The sequence below is a fragment of the Barbus barbus genome (genome assembly GCF_936440315.1).
Source record: "Barbus barbus genome assembly, chromosome: 21".
Lineage (NCBI taxonomy): Eukaryota > Metazoa > Chordata > Actinopteri > Cypriniformes > Cyprinidae > Barbus > Barbus barbus.
The window spans coordinates 27,249,646-27,264,700 of NC_136749.1; the positions used below are offsets into that span (position 1 = coordinate 27,249,646).

General features: G+C 44.6%; 1 protein-coding gene across 1 annotated transcript in view; it reads right to left on the reverse strand.

The window, feature by feature from the left end:
• The window catches only part of LOC306887841 (CUB and sushi domain-containing protein 3-like), a gene marked incomplete at both ends in the record, with an annotated part of 269,530 nt that overhangs the window by 82,092 nt on the left and 172,383 nt on the right, over positions 1-15,055 (reverse strand). The window contains 5 exons of the mRNA XM_079445841.1: positions 7,760-7,969; positions 8,852-8,968; positions 10,709-10,778; positions 12,455-12,573; positions 13,830-13,934. Coding sequence (XP_079301967.1) covers positions 7,760-7,969; positions 8,852-8,968; positions 10,709-10,778; positions 12,455-12,573; positions 13,830-13,934 — 621 coding nt within the window. The remainder of the gene's footprint in view (positions 1-7,759; positions 7,970-8,851; positions 8,969-10,708; positions 10,779-12,454; positions 12,574-13,829; positions 13,935-15,055) is intronic.

The window sequence follows — 15,055 nt, forward strand, 5'->3', positions numbered from 1 at the left end:
CCGAAGGGAATCAGGCCGCACGGGCACCTAGCCGAGTACAGGGGCTGACCGGAGACCCGGGCAAGCTAACACCGGTACTGGGCCTGGCGTCAGACTGCTCCGCCCAGCCTGACTGCCGGGGGTGCTGGAGGAACTCCGCCAGGGTTCGCCGTTCGGGGAACTAACTGGAGGAGAGAATAGGCGCTCGTATCCCCGGGTAAGGGGGAATGGCGCAGCAAGCGTGACACCGGCCAACTCTTCCCGCCACTTACCTGTTACCCAACACACGGGAAGAGACTGGCTCAACGCGGAGACTGTAAAATCTCGCGAAGGTGTTCGGTGTCGCCCAGCCCGCAGCTCTACAGATGTCTGCCAAAGAGGCGCCGTGCGCCAGCGCATAGGAGGAGGCAACACTCCGTGTGGAGTGAGCCCTCACCCCGAGGGGGCACGGCTCGCCTTGGGATTGGTACGTCAAGGCGATGGCATCCACTATCCAGTGGGCCAACCTCTGCTTGGAGACAGCCTTCCCTTTCTGCTGACCTCCGTGGCAGACAAAGAGCTGCTCAGAGCTTCTGAAGCTCCGGGTGCGGTCCACGTATATGCGCAGCGCTCTTACGGGACACAGCAACGCCAAGGCTGGGTCTGCCTCCTCCGAGGGCAGTGCTTGCAGGTTCACCACCTGATCGCGGAAGGGCGTGGTGGGAACCTTAGGCACGTATCCAGGCCGGGGTCTCAGGACAACGTGAGAGTAGGCCGGCCCAAACACAAGGCACTCTTCGCTTACCGAAAATGCTTGGAGGTCCCCGACCCTCTTGATGGAAGTGAGCGCGGTCAGGAGCGCTGTCTTGGCCGACAGGAATTTCAGCTCGACTGAGTCCAGCGGCTCAAAGGGACCCCTCTGAAGTCCAGCCAGGACAATAGAGAGATCCCAGGAGGGCATCAGGGGTGGCCTAGGAGGATTTAACCTTCTGGCACCCCTCAGGAACCTCACGATGAGATCGTGCTTCCCCAGGGACCGGCCGTCCACTGCATCGTGATGGGCCGCAATAGCAGCCACGTACACTTTCAAGGTGGAGGGCGACAGCCTGCGCTCCAACCTCTCTTGCAGGAAAGAAAGCACCACTCCAATCGTGCATCTTCGGGGGTCCTCCCGACGAGAAGAACACCAGTCCGCGAACAGACTCCACTTCAGTGCATAGGCTTGCCTAGTTGAAGGGGCCCTAGCCTGAATGATGGTGTCCACCACAGCCTGTGGCAGGCCACTCAAGTCTGCCGCGTCCCATCCAGGAGCCACACATGGAGGTTCCACAGATCTGGACGCGGGTGCCATATGGTGCCGAGCCCCTGAGAAAGAAGGTCCTTCCTCAGAGGGATGCGCCAGGGAGGGGCTGTCGCGAGGAGGGTGAGTTCCGAAAACCAGGTCCGGGTGGGCCAATATGGCGCAACCAACAAGACCTGCTCCTCGTCCTCCCTGACCTTGCACAGCGTCTGTGCGATCAGGCTCACTGGGGGAAACGCATACTTGCGCAGAGCCCGAGGCCAGCTGTGTGCCAGTGCGTCCGTGCCGAGGGGGGCCTCGGTCAGGGAGAAATACAGCTGGCAGTGGGAGGACTCGCGGGAAGCAAACAGGTCTACCTGAGCTTCCCCGAATCGACTCCAAATCAGCCGGATCGTCTCGGGATGGAGTCGCCATTCTCCGGGGAACGTGAGCTGTCGTGAGAGCGCGTCGGCTGCACGATTGAGCTCCCCCGGAATGTGGACGGCGCGCAGCGATTTGAGCTGTGACTGACTCCAGAGGAGGAGATGGCGGGCGAGCTGTGACATGCGGCGTGATCGTAGACCCCCCTGCCGGTTGATGTACGAAACAGCCGCAGTGTTGTCCGTGCGGACCAACACGTGCTGGCCTAGAAGCAGTGGCCGGAACTGCTTTAAGGCCAGATGCACTGCCAACAGCTCTAGGCAGTTGATGTGCCAAAGCAGTCGAGGCCCCGTCCAGAGCCCCGAGGCTGCCTGCCCGTTGCATGTAGCGCCCCAGCCCATGCTGGAGGCATCTGTTGTGACAACAACATGCCGGGACACTTGTCCTAAGGGCACCCCGGCCCGTAGGAAAGCAAGGTCTGACCAGGGGCTGAAAGAGCGGCGACACGACTGTGTGATGGTCACACGACGTGTCCCGTGGCGCCATGCCCATCTCGGGACCCGTGAGTGTAACCAGTGCTGAAGTGGTCTCATATGAAGCAACCCGAGCGGCGTGACTGCGGCTACGGATGCCATATGCCCCAGGAGCTGCTGAAACTGTTTCAGCGGAACCACTGTCCTGCCTCTGAAGGAACTCAGGCAGTTCAGCACTGATTGGGCACGCTCGTCCGTGAGACGTGCCGTCATACTCACGGAGTCTAACTCCACACCGAGAAAAGAGATTCTCTGCACAGGGGAGAGCTTGCTCTTTTCCCAGTTGACCCGAAGCCCCAACTGGCTGAGGTGCCGGAGCACCAGGTTCCTGTGACCACACAACTGTTCTCGCGACCGGGCCAGAATGAGCCAATCGTCGAGATAGTTGAGGATCCTGACGCCCACTTCCCGTAACGGGGCAAGGGCGCCTTCCGCCACCTTCGTGAAGGCACGGGGAGACAGGGAGAGCCCGAAGGGGAGGACCCTGTACTGCCATGCCCGCCCCTCGAACGCAAACCGTAGGAACGGCCTGTGTCGAGGGAGAATCGAGACATGAAAGTAAGCGTCCTTCAGGTCGATCGCTGCAAACCAATCCGCGGACTGCACGCATTTGACAATGCGCTTCTGTGTCAACATCTTGAACGGGAGCTTGTGTAGGGCCCGATTCAAGACTCGCAGGTCCAGGATTGGCCGGAGGCCACCGCCTTTCTTGGGCACGATGAAGTAGGGGCTGTAAAACCCCTGCCTCATCTCGGCTGGAGGGACCGGCTCGATCGCACCCTTTGCCAGAAGGACAGCAATCTCCTCGCGCAGAACAGGTGCATCTCGGACTGCCACCGAAGTCTCGAGGATGCCGCTGAACCTGGGAGGCCGCCTGGCGAACTGAATCGCATAGCCGAGTCGAACTGTGCGAATGAGCCAGCGAGACGGGCTGGGTAGCGCAAGCCACGCCCCCAGATACCGTGCAAGTGGCACCAAAGGCACAATCGACGTGCCCGCAGTGGTGCAGCGAGGGGGAGTAAGGTTGGATGGAACAGAAGGCGGTGCGTTCTGACTCATCCCCACAAAACTCCCTGAGTCCCCGGGGGGACTGGCTAGAGGTGCGAGGGGAGGCATCGCGTCCCCAGACCGCACTCTCTTGGCCACTGGCAATATGGGTCTCGGGTGAGAGTGAGGAGGCAGTGCGTCGCACACTGTCAGCCCGCAGACCTGGGAACCCGGAGGAAAGGGAAATTGCTCTTTCTTTGACAATGTGGGTACCACTGGCCCTTGAGCCAGTGGCGGAACAGAAAGAAAAGAAACACAGGATTCTCCACCCGGCCCTCCTCCGGGGGAAGGAGCGACGCTAGCCTCGTCGTCTCCTGGGAAAGAGCAAATTCCTCCATCTCCGGGTTGTGCGCGTCAGGGCCGCTTTGTCGTCTTCCTGGAGGACTTGGCGGCCGGCTGAGGCGCAGGGGGCGCCGCACTCCTGCGAGAGGCTCGACGCACCGGCCTAGGTGACGACTCAGCACGGGGCGGAGCAGCTCTGGAGGACGCAGGAGGGCGCCCACGGCGACCAGCAGACTGGGGCCTGGCCCTTGGGCCAGCGGTGGCAGCTGGAGCATCCCGCCGTTTAGGGAGGATGTGCTGAATTGCCTCCGTCTGCTTCTGTACTGCCGAGAATTGCTGGGCAAAACCCTCGACAGTGTCGCCAAATAGCCCCGTCTGGGAGATGGAGGCGTCGAGAAAGCGTACTTTGTCGACGTCCTTCATCTCGGCCAGATTGAGCCAGAGATGGCGCTCTTGGACCACTAACGTGGACATCGCCTTCCCGAGGGACCGCGCCGTGACTTTCGTCGCCCGGAGAGCGAAGTCAGTCGCCGTGCGCAGCTCCTGCATCAACCCCGGGTCGGGACTACCCTCGTGCATTTGTTTTAGTGCCTTGGCCTGGTGAACTTGCAGGATGGCCATGGCATGCAGGGCAGAGGCGGCCTGGCCCGCAGCGCTGTAGGCCTTGGCGGCGAGTGCGGCCGTCAGCTTACAGGCTTTGGACGGGAGACGCGGACGATTCCTCCAGGTGGCGGCGTTTTGCGGGCACAGGTGCACCGCAACCGCTCTCTCCACCTGGGGAATATCCACGTACCCCCTGGCCGCCCCGCCATCGAGGGTAGTGAGGACGGAGGAGGGAGACGAGCGGCTTCTGGCCGTGAAAGGGGCCGTCCACGACTTCGTCAGCTCCTCATGCACCACCGGGGCAAAGTGCGGCCGCTGGTCGCGTTTTGCGCCGATGAACCAATCATCCAGCCGCGAGGGCTCGGGACTGGGCGGTCTGTTGACCTCCAGCCCGATACTCACGGCTGCCCGGGCAAGCATGGCCGTCAGCTCTGGGTCCGGATCGGCAGTGGCGACAACACCCGAGGGGGGCAGCCCCGCCGATCGTTCATCCTCAGAGGACGAAAGCCCATCCCCCGATGCCGCGATCGACATCTGATCCTCGGGCGGCGCACCGAATGAAATGCTGGCGGCCCCGTGAGGCGAACCAGCGAAATCACTCGGGAACCGGACGGAACAAGCGCTGCGGGAGGAGTAAGAGGTCCGCGGGGACGTGCCCGGCGGAGAAGCTCTTACCGTCACCCTCAGATCTCCCAGAGCGCCAGCCGGCGGTCCTCTGCTCGAGCCAGAGAGACCGGGACGGGTGGCGGCAGAGGGTGCCAATCCTTTCAGAAAGGAAAGGCGAGATCGCAGCGTTGCCATGTTCATACGCCCACAACAGGCGCATGACTCATCCACAAACGCATCTTCAGCGTGCTGGATGCCCAGACACTGAAGACAACGCTCGTGACCGTCATCCGAGGACAGGAAGCGACCGCAACCAAGAGAACACGGACGGAACGGCATCTTTAAAAAGACGCGAACCGCCCAGTGTTTTAGAAATTTGCTCTTTCAGGTGAAGTGCCCAGGGGAATCGCTGCTGCAGGGACACCGCTGTCTGCACCGTGACGCCACCCAGGAACAAACTCTTTTTCTTTGAGGCAGAAGGCTTTGTGGAGATCGCAAGACTTCTCATCCACTCGGCACCGAAGCAAAAATCTGATGAGTGGATGCACCTGTCGCCCTTTTATACCCGTATACACGGGGAATGGCTCAGGTATGCAAAATCCACTAGCCAAATTTCATTGGCGTTTTCTCTTATCAGAGGCAGTCGGGGCTTCCAAGTAAATCCCCTAATGTCGTCACGACATAACTCGTAGTGACCGACAGATAGGGAACCTATTTTACTGAAAATGTAGCTTAAAGCTTGCTTAAAGCTGCTTCAGAACTGATGTAAAACAAAGTTCTAAAATAGTTTACTAAACTTATTGTCCACGATGTGGCAAATGCATAGACACTAAATGTGTATTATATAAGGGAATCATAAAAATAACTTAGCATAAGCTATTTACAGAACATTAAACAATCCTTATGATTCATCCAAAATTAAATGCCTAAACTTAGCAGTCTAACCACACACACAACAAAAAGAGTGTCACAGAAGCAATAAATATTTTGTGACTAATATTGAAAAGCAAGATCCTTTCTGTGCTGTGTCAAAGGAAGCGGTTTCACTGAGGATGAGAGCTTCTATTTTTTACTTCAAAAACCCAAAGTCATTCTCACGGGACGAGGAACATCTCACTGTTCAGGAATCATAAAGTCAAAATACTGACAGATTCCTGCTGTGTAAACCAGAAAGGCACAAGGGGTGGAATATAAAAATAGATTTGAAAACACAATACAGTTGCTTCTGAGCGGTTCCTGGGGCATTGCCATGTGCTGTTAGGGATTTCTGGGTGACTGCCAGGTGAAAACTGGGCAATCATTTAGCAGAAGCAAACCTCTCCTCATCAGCAAGCTGCACAATTTCATGTCTGATCCAATTTTTTTATGACGGACAAAAGCTTCAGAGGACTCAGTGTGCAAAGAACTTTCGGGGTTTTTATGGTTATGTTACCCCTAGTCTCAGCCTCAGACATCACGCCCATGGAACGTTGGCTAAATATCTGATGCATATGGCACACTTTTCTGGAAACACTTCAGGAATGTCGAAGTCGTCATCTGACTGGTTGAATTAAACCGGATTTCCGGGAGACGCGAGTGTCGCGTTAATTTTTGGTCCGCCGGGAAACAAAGACGCCGTGGGGCCAAACCCCCTCACGAAAGAAGAAAGCCGTCGTGTTTACAAATGTGACGACGAATGCTTATCAGAGTCAACTACATGCTGGATTTTCAAAAGTATGTGAAATATTTAAAGTTCGCGGCATAGAATCTTTAAAATACATCCGAGAGTTTCACACACCGGTCTGTTATTGTGGCGACATTTCCACGCCCTGAAACGTGATGCTAAAGGAAACCAACTATGATTGGTTGTTTGACATGTCGGTAAAACGGCTTCATGGACGGGCCTCGGCCAATGAAAGCGGCCATCTATTCCAGACCTTCAGCCGTCAGTCTGAAGGTCTGGCTACGCGAGACTATGCTACCCCTAGATCACCTCACAGTACAAACCGTATGAGTTTCACATATGCTGTACTACGACCAATTCATATATGCTACAGATGACTTTAATAGGAGAAACTGAAGCAAAATGGTGCATTTAAACGAAAAGACACCGATGTTAACAATTGATCAAAAATGCAGTAAAACAGTAATATTGTTAATATTATATTTTATGTTGTAATATATTTAAAACATTTGATTTATTCCTGTGATGTTTTTACTGCTTGATATTTTTGTGGAATACATTAACATTCAAAAGTTTGTGGTAAATAAGAAAAAATAAATCTTACAAAAAGCAAAATACTTTAAATAAACACTAAACTTTCTATTTATCAAAGAATCCATCACGGTTTCCACAAAAATATTAAGCAGGAATGTTTTAAACATTGATAAGAATATTAAAAACCATTATTGATTTTTGAACACGAATAATAATTGATAATAAATGAGCAGCAAATCTGCATCTTAGAATTTTTGAAGGATCATGTGACACTCAAGACTGGATTAATAATACTGAAAATCCAGCTTTGCATCCCAGGAATAAATTACATTTTAAAATGTATTCAAACAGAAAACAGTTATTTTAAATTGTAATATTATTTCTGTGAATTTTTTTTATTTTTTAATCTTAATTATTCCAGCAGTGTTTAGACCAGTAGTGTATAATTTTTAACTCTGATATTTTATTTCTGGTTTTTAATTAGCATGCTGAGCTTTAGCTGTTTGCACGGTTAAATCCTCTCAGAAAAGCTGGGTCTTTAAATGTATCCTCTTTAAAGCACCAGAGCAACAGCTGTACACATTCCCAAAACCAGCCTAATTATACAGGGCTTTTGGTTAAGACCAATCAGTATTTCAGGCAGCCTACCAACTAGCACACTTTGGAAAGATGTAGTTTTGCATTTGGAGCTGCACTAGTCTGACTGTGGATGTTACCGAGATCCACTGACTTGGTTTCAAAAAGGCCTTTGACTGAACTCAAAGAGAACAATTGGTTATATTCCCTATCCTGTTATTGTGAGAAGGGATCCAATGGTGTGTGTCCGTATTGACAGTGGAAGTAATGGCCGTGGGCAGGTCTAATCCGTCTTACCCTCGTAGGTGATGTGGAAACCGGGTTTGTTCTGCGAGTAGTCGCTGTGAAAGAAGAAGCTGGTCTCATGGGTCGTGCTGAAGAAAGATTCTGGAACAACAGGCCCGCTGAATCTATCGATCACCGAGCCAGAGTGCAGCGTCCCGCTACGGACTTCAAGGTAGTCGTGCACAGCTTCCGTAGAGAAGTTGAGGAATTGCAGGTGAATCCCTGGATCACAAACGATAGGAGGAAATATACAGTGCATTTTAACAATGAGACACCTGAAGGTAAACTTTGAAAGTTCAAACAAAACAATCCATGACTTGCAGCTTCAAGAAACACAATATTCCAGTTATAAATCATTGCTATTCCAGAATTTTCCCACAAAAAAAGTCTTGCATCTTGCAAAAGGAAAATATTTCTTAGGTTGCTGCTTCATAACTCAGATGACTTAATGAAGCTTTTATTTACTTTTCATTGATTATTAGTTTTGTCTCTTATGATTTTCCCTTTGCTTGGTACAAAATCCTAAGTAGAAATACGAATAGAAATAGAATAATAGTTCACATACTGCAAGAGTACTGAGGTCTAAAATTAATGTGGATAACAACCATGTTAATTTAATATAATTAATATACTATTATAGTTTTTATTGATTAATTAATTTTTTTTAATTAATTTATATATTTTTTAGATTTTAAGTTTTCATTTTAATCAAAGTTTTAGTCATTTTGTTTGGCGATTTAGTTATTTCAGTTTTAGTTTTTATTTTAGTACTTCAACTTAAACTAAATGAAAATTAGAATTGACGCATAGCAACTAACAGTTTTTTAGATTTTATTTATTTTAACGTTTATTTTACGTAACAAAATATTTTGAATGGTTTTGGTTTCAGTTTATGATGATAGCATCTGAGATCCTTTGGCCTTGGGAGAATTGAAACACAATGAGGCGAGATTACGGAGGTCTTTTTCTTCGGGAGAAACATCTAAGACAGGAGATTTTACATTTAATCTCATTCTGTCTAGAGATATAAACAACTGTGATAAAAATTAAATCTTATTTGGGGAAAATAAGAAAATTGGAACTCAAAAGTTACAGGATACAGACCAAATCCAATGGGAAGTTTAACTGTCCAGTTGCAGTCAAGTCCACTGGGGTAATTTCCAGGAAAGCCGGGACTTAGGATGACTCCATTCAGGTCCGACAGGAATCCCCCGCACTCGGCTTAAAAGACAAGAGCAGTCATGCACAGAGTCAGTGAAGACGGCATGCACTCACATCGGGAACTGATACCCAATGGAACAATAAGAAATGATCAAACAGATATCCATCAAGTCCAAACTCCATTACGGAATCTAGTGATATGCAAAATGAACTCATTTGCACATATAAGACAGCTCAGTGTTCTTGGGACATATAAATAACAATGCAATGATGTGCAATAAGAAACGCTTTCAAATGCTAATGGAATAAATGTGCTGTGTTCATTTTGAGGTTGGGAGAAAATGATACATGGGTTATGTTTTCTCATAATGACTTTTTAAATTAACACCACCAGAACTCGCAGGGATTGAAAGGCCAATATTGAAGAATGTAAGACTGACGTATATCCCCTTGATTTTACTCTGGAGCGTGTGCATATCCCCCTGTCCGCTTGGTTGTGTTTGCATTCTTCTTATTGGCAAACATGTAATGAATGGCCTCTTGGACTCCCTGTGGCCATTTACAGTACTTTAGAATAGCAATTGTGTCAATAAAAATGTCAATAAGAGAACATTTAATCTTCTGTTTACACTGCAGGAGCTCGGATCAATTAAACTTCAAGTGTCACTCTTCAGCCATGGCCGTGCCGAACAACACCAGTCGGAGTCGTGCTTCATTCTAAATTAGATTCAGCTTTACTTTTCTATCCAAATTCAGTTCTTAAATTTAAGGAAGAATTGAAATTTAATGAAATTTGTATAAAAACCATTCATAAACAAAATAATTTTGATGTTTGGTTCAGCATGAAAACATATCATACACGCAAATCATAATCACTACACATTTACATTAACATTAAATTATAATTTCTATATGTGATGTTTCAATATTCTATGGTTGGGTATGAAACAGTGGCTACAGCAAAAAAATAAAAAAAAAAAATCAGCAATCTAATTTAATCTGAGCTTAACTTTTAAATTCAAATTCAATTTCGGAATTTAAGAAAGTAGACTTTAATTGGAATGAAATTTGAATAAAAAACAACAAATAAAATAATTGAATTGTTCAGGTGTCGTTTCCCAAACAACCCTTAACTATCATATCACTGTATTTATTTATTAATTATCATATTATTGTATGGCAATATTAAAATCACTTTTTATGACTTTCAATGACACTGAAGTCAAAGAAATACTTACATTTGCATACATTTACAACCATATGTAGTCAGAGAACATCAATTAGAAGTAAACTTGCACTATCCTTTTGCATTGTTGCGCAGGCCGCTTAACCTGAGTTCCTGCAGCGTCTGTCACTGCTATTAGTGGACTGTAAGTCACTTTGGATGAACAACATTAGCTAGATGGCCAGTAACTCGTGAGCGATGGTGTTATAGCCGCGAGAAATCATGAGACATGGAAGAAGGGTTTAAGGCTAATAGATTTCAACAAAAGAGAAATTGAAAAAAGAAGATTAGACTGAATAGGACCTCAAAGATCTAGCCTGAAGAAAGCTTTTTCATAGTCCATTTGATTAAATAGAGCTCTAACAGACCACGGCTGATCTCTCTGCGCTCGGTGATGAAACAGCTGCTACATTGAAATCAAATAAGACGAAACAGCACAAACTCCTCAACTAACAGGAACATAAGGTTGTTGCGAGACACTAATTTGAAGAATTGCGATTACGGAGAACTAAAGCAGTGGTAATGCTCTCATTGAAAAGGCCAAACGGGGAGAAATGACTGGAAATAAAACATACCCAGACAGAGGGGCGCTGGGTAGTTCCATCTTCTGACAGGCCCCGGCATGCAGGTTATATATGCACTTCCCTGCAACGAGTGGAAATGAAGAAAGATATTGACTTTTCCAAGAAGCTCTCACCAATTCCGAAGGAAGATGAATCACTCATAGGAAATGTATCATTCAACGTGCTCTTCCACGTATGAAGTGAGGGCAAAAATAACAAAGCCTTGGCACTGTGAATGAATCTAATAAAACGCACAGAGGAACAGAAAATCAAACGCTGAACTTTAAGGTGCTTCTTCAGCTATGGACACCTTTGTACTTTTCTTCTTTCTATTTTTCTTTTTAAACAAACTTTCACTAGTTTGTCTATTAACGTCCAACTGTATGTGCAGTATACATGGATCATAAGACATCTCATTTTTCTTACCTGAAATATAATGAACATGCGGTGGAAATGACATTTTAAACACGCTGCAGCTAATGTCATATAGTATGCATTTTATGCATTCTAAATATACACAATGAAATAAGATTTTCATACATTTTGCATTATTAGTCAAAATTGCAGTGACAGAAATTACACTGTGTACACTGTTAAAAAAAAAAAGTTGAGCCAACTTAAAAATTTTAAGGCAACCAGCTTCAGCTAATTTTATGGCTAGCATTTCATGCATTCTAAATACACAACTATATATATATATATATATATATATACACACTTTTTGCAAATTGCAAATTTCAGCTATACAAATTGCTACACATTGCTAGCATTTCATGCATTCTAAGGTTCATTTTTGTTTCATGCATTACAAATACACTCAACTAAATAATACTTTTTCACACATTTTTGCATGATTTACAAAAAGCAGCAACAAAAAATACATTTTGAATATGCTACGGTTAATTTCATAGCTAGCATTTCATGCATTCTAAATACACAACTACATATTTTTCACGTTCACACTTGTTGCATAATTTGACAAAAAGTAGCTACAAAAATGACATTCGATTAGTACTTCATGCATTCCAACTAAACACCACAAAATAGTATTTATTTTCACATTTTTGCATAATTTCATTTTCAACATGTTAAGCACATGCACCCTAAAACACACAAATAACGTTTCCACACTTCTTGCATAATTTTACAAAATTACAGAATGGAAATGACAAATGTATCACAAATGCACCTTTTTCCCTTTTCAGACACGCATCATATTGTATCTCAACCTTTTCAATGACACAGTTACCCTCTGAAAAAAAAAATAATAACTTGGAGAAAAACAAGGGAGAAAACTAACAGAGTCGTAATCATTTTCACATAAACAAAAAATGATGAATTGTTTAGATTATCATAATTAAAAAAATATCTCAATTAATATTTTATGCTGCTTTTTGCTATTTTGCATTTTCATATTTTAAGATCAAAAGTCTGGGTCTGGTACAAGAGTAAAAACAATAACATCTACACACAAAAAGCATTTGGAAAGTAGCAAAAATAAATAAATTTTTTTAATGCACCCTTCAAAAAAAAAAAAAAAAGTTCAACAAAATCACCCTCTTATTGAATGTCACTCTTCTGAAAGATGTTCTGAAAATAAGTCACCTGTTTAACGCACTGCCAATTACACAAGCAACAATGGTGAAATGTCAAAATGAGCAGCCAAAAAGCTTTTTAGAACGAGCGCAAATGTCTCTGTGCATTTGAAGCTGAGAGCGCTAAGCTATCACTGCCATATTATGATATGAAATCGCCCACCTTTAGAGTGTATCCTTGTTCACAGTGGAACGAGACAACATCACCCACGAAGTAGCGGTCGCCCATTTTCACACCATTGCTGGGGGTTTGAGGTTCTGGGCAGGAGTCCAAACCTATTGCTTAGGACACAGGAAACTCTCTTCATTTGTCAGAATGTGACTGTTCCCCAACACAAATGGAAACTGATTTGCGTTTACACCACGAGATGCAAAGGAGCCCCGCGAGAGAAATAAATCATAACAAATGTTGCGTGATTCATGTTGTGGTTAAATTCAGTTCATTTGCAGTCGCATGTGGCAGGGCTCCCAAACTTTGACATCAAATATTTTCAGATTTTAAGTTAACATTTCAATAATTTAAAACCACATTCACATGTTTACAGTTCTCATTTGTTAGTTAATATGGCATGCGTTAAAACAATTCAAATATATAATGTTTATGTTTATATATGTATAAAATAAATAGAACTTTTACAAGTGTTTTATTTGAATTGTTTTTATTAAATTACTTAACAGTTTATCCCTGTCAAAAATATATATTGTGATTATTTTGGCATATATTGTGATTGCAATTTGAACTGTGATATAATGGTAAACATTTCATCTCATAATAAAATGTCTTGCTGCTGCTGAAATATCCAGACGCCACTTCAGTGATATTAATAACAATAATACAATTGTTTTAGTATTAGATCGAATTACAAAAAATATGAGATAAATATACTACTGTATTAATACAATTGTACTTAAGAATAAAAAATTATTTTGTGATAATTATCATTTTAATTTATACAGAATTGTGAGAACTATGAATGTTTTTTTCTGCCACAGAATAAGAAATGATAATAAAAAAGGTAATTGCAACTTTTTATCTCACATATAGAGTCTCATAATTTTGAGTTTATATCTGAAGTCAGATATGTGGGATAAAAAAAATAAATAAAAATAAACATCACAATTATGTTTTTATTTCCTCCTGGAAATAAGCTTCCAGTTTTGCAAGTTTACCTCTCGCAATTCTGATATTTTCTTGCAATTATTATTTTATATATCTCACATAATATATAAATGTTCTTCTTATTTCTTTAGCAGAATTATGAGTTTATATCGCACAATTCTGAGTTTATGTCTCACAGTTTTTCCTCATTTCTCATTATTCCAGTTTTTTTTTTTCACAATTTAAAATTCGTTCTCAGAAGTACAAGAAAAAAATTCTGAATTGCGAGAAAACCCCCCAGAATTGTCTGATTTAAACTCAGGATTGAGATAAAACTATCAGAATTGTGAGATAAAAAGTTTTTCATTTTATATTCTGAGGCGGAAATAAGCCTCCGTAGGAAACCCTGCTTTGTGTTCTCACTGCACAGTCACCATACCTGTATATTCCAGGTGAAATCCAGCTCCAGAAATGCTCATATCAGTCTGAAAGGTGAGGAACAGGTTGTTGGACGTGGTGTTCAGCAGGGGTGGAATCGTGGTCCCTAGAGGAATTAGCATTAGAAAATAATTATCGTTTGCATGACAGGCATAACAGTGCATTGCTTCCTACAGCTCCCTGCAGTCGATCCTGCTGGGATTGTGACATTCCTTCACAAGGCTTCCACGGATGTCATTCAACTCTGTCATGAATGTCAGCTTTTTTTTGAGTCACCGGGTCGACAGATGAAGTGGCGTCGCTGCTAAAGTTGGGTCACACCTTGCCGCCGTCCACCTAATCTTTGCGAAATTACAGCTGGGCACACAACAAGACAGATCAGACCTATTGCAGTTTTGTGAACCTGAGGTGACCTCCATCAAGCAGAGTGATGCTCTGTAGCACTCTGGAATCTGGCTGATGGGCTATTTGTCGAGCGGTCGCTGACGTTCAGTGCTAAAGAGGTTATGACGAATAGAGGCAGGCATTACACTTCCAGCCTTAAACCGCAGGGGGAATTTAGACCGAGGTGGTCCCATATTTCCCACATGAAGAGAATCCAAGCATATTTTGTCCGCGGCCATTACACCTTCTTTATGCACGAGGCGTCTCCATCCCATAACTTCCTTTAATCTTTCATTTGTCCTCCGAGCAGATTAAACGTCAAACTGTCAACAATACTTAATGCTTTGTCTGAGAGGGATGGCACCCGCTAAGGTCAGTGCATATTTATTTTGCTTTGTATGGCTGACGCGACGTTTGCGCCCGGTTGAGGAGATACGCTGGCAAATAATTAAAACCTGTCTTTCACTTCTGAGGGCTCTTTCGATCTGAGTCACTGGTGCTACACTGATATCATTCTGTCTCCTACTTTAAAGAGAAAACAAAAAGTCTGTAACCAAGTCTATACCAAGAGGAAAAAAGGCCTTTCCGATAAACAGATAGTAAAAAGTAAACATGCCACACACAGCACCTAAACAAACCCTTTCTAAAGAAAATAACCTTATTCTGAACCATAGATATGACAAATAACCGAAAAATCAATTCAATTAAAAATAATACAATACAATAATTCAAATTTGTCTTTCACTTCTGAGGGCTCTGTGAAAAAGAAAGATATGAAAATATAAGATATGAAAAAAACTAAGAAAATAATGTAAAAAAGTCAAATACATGGATAACAGATTG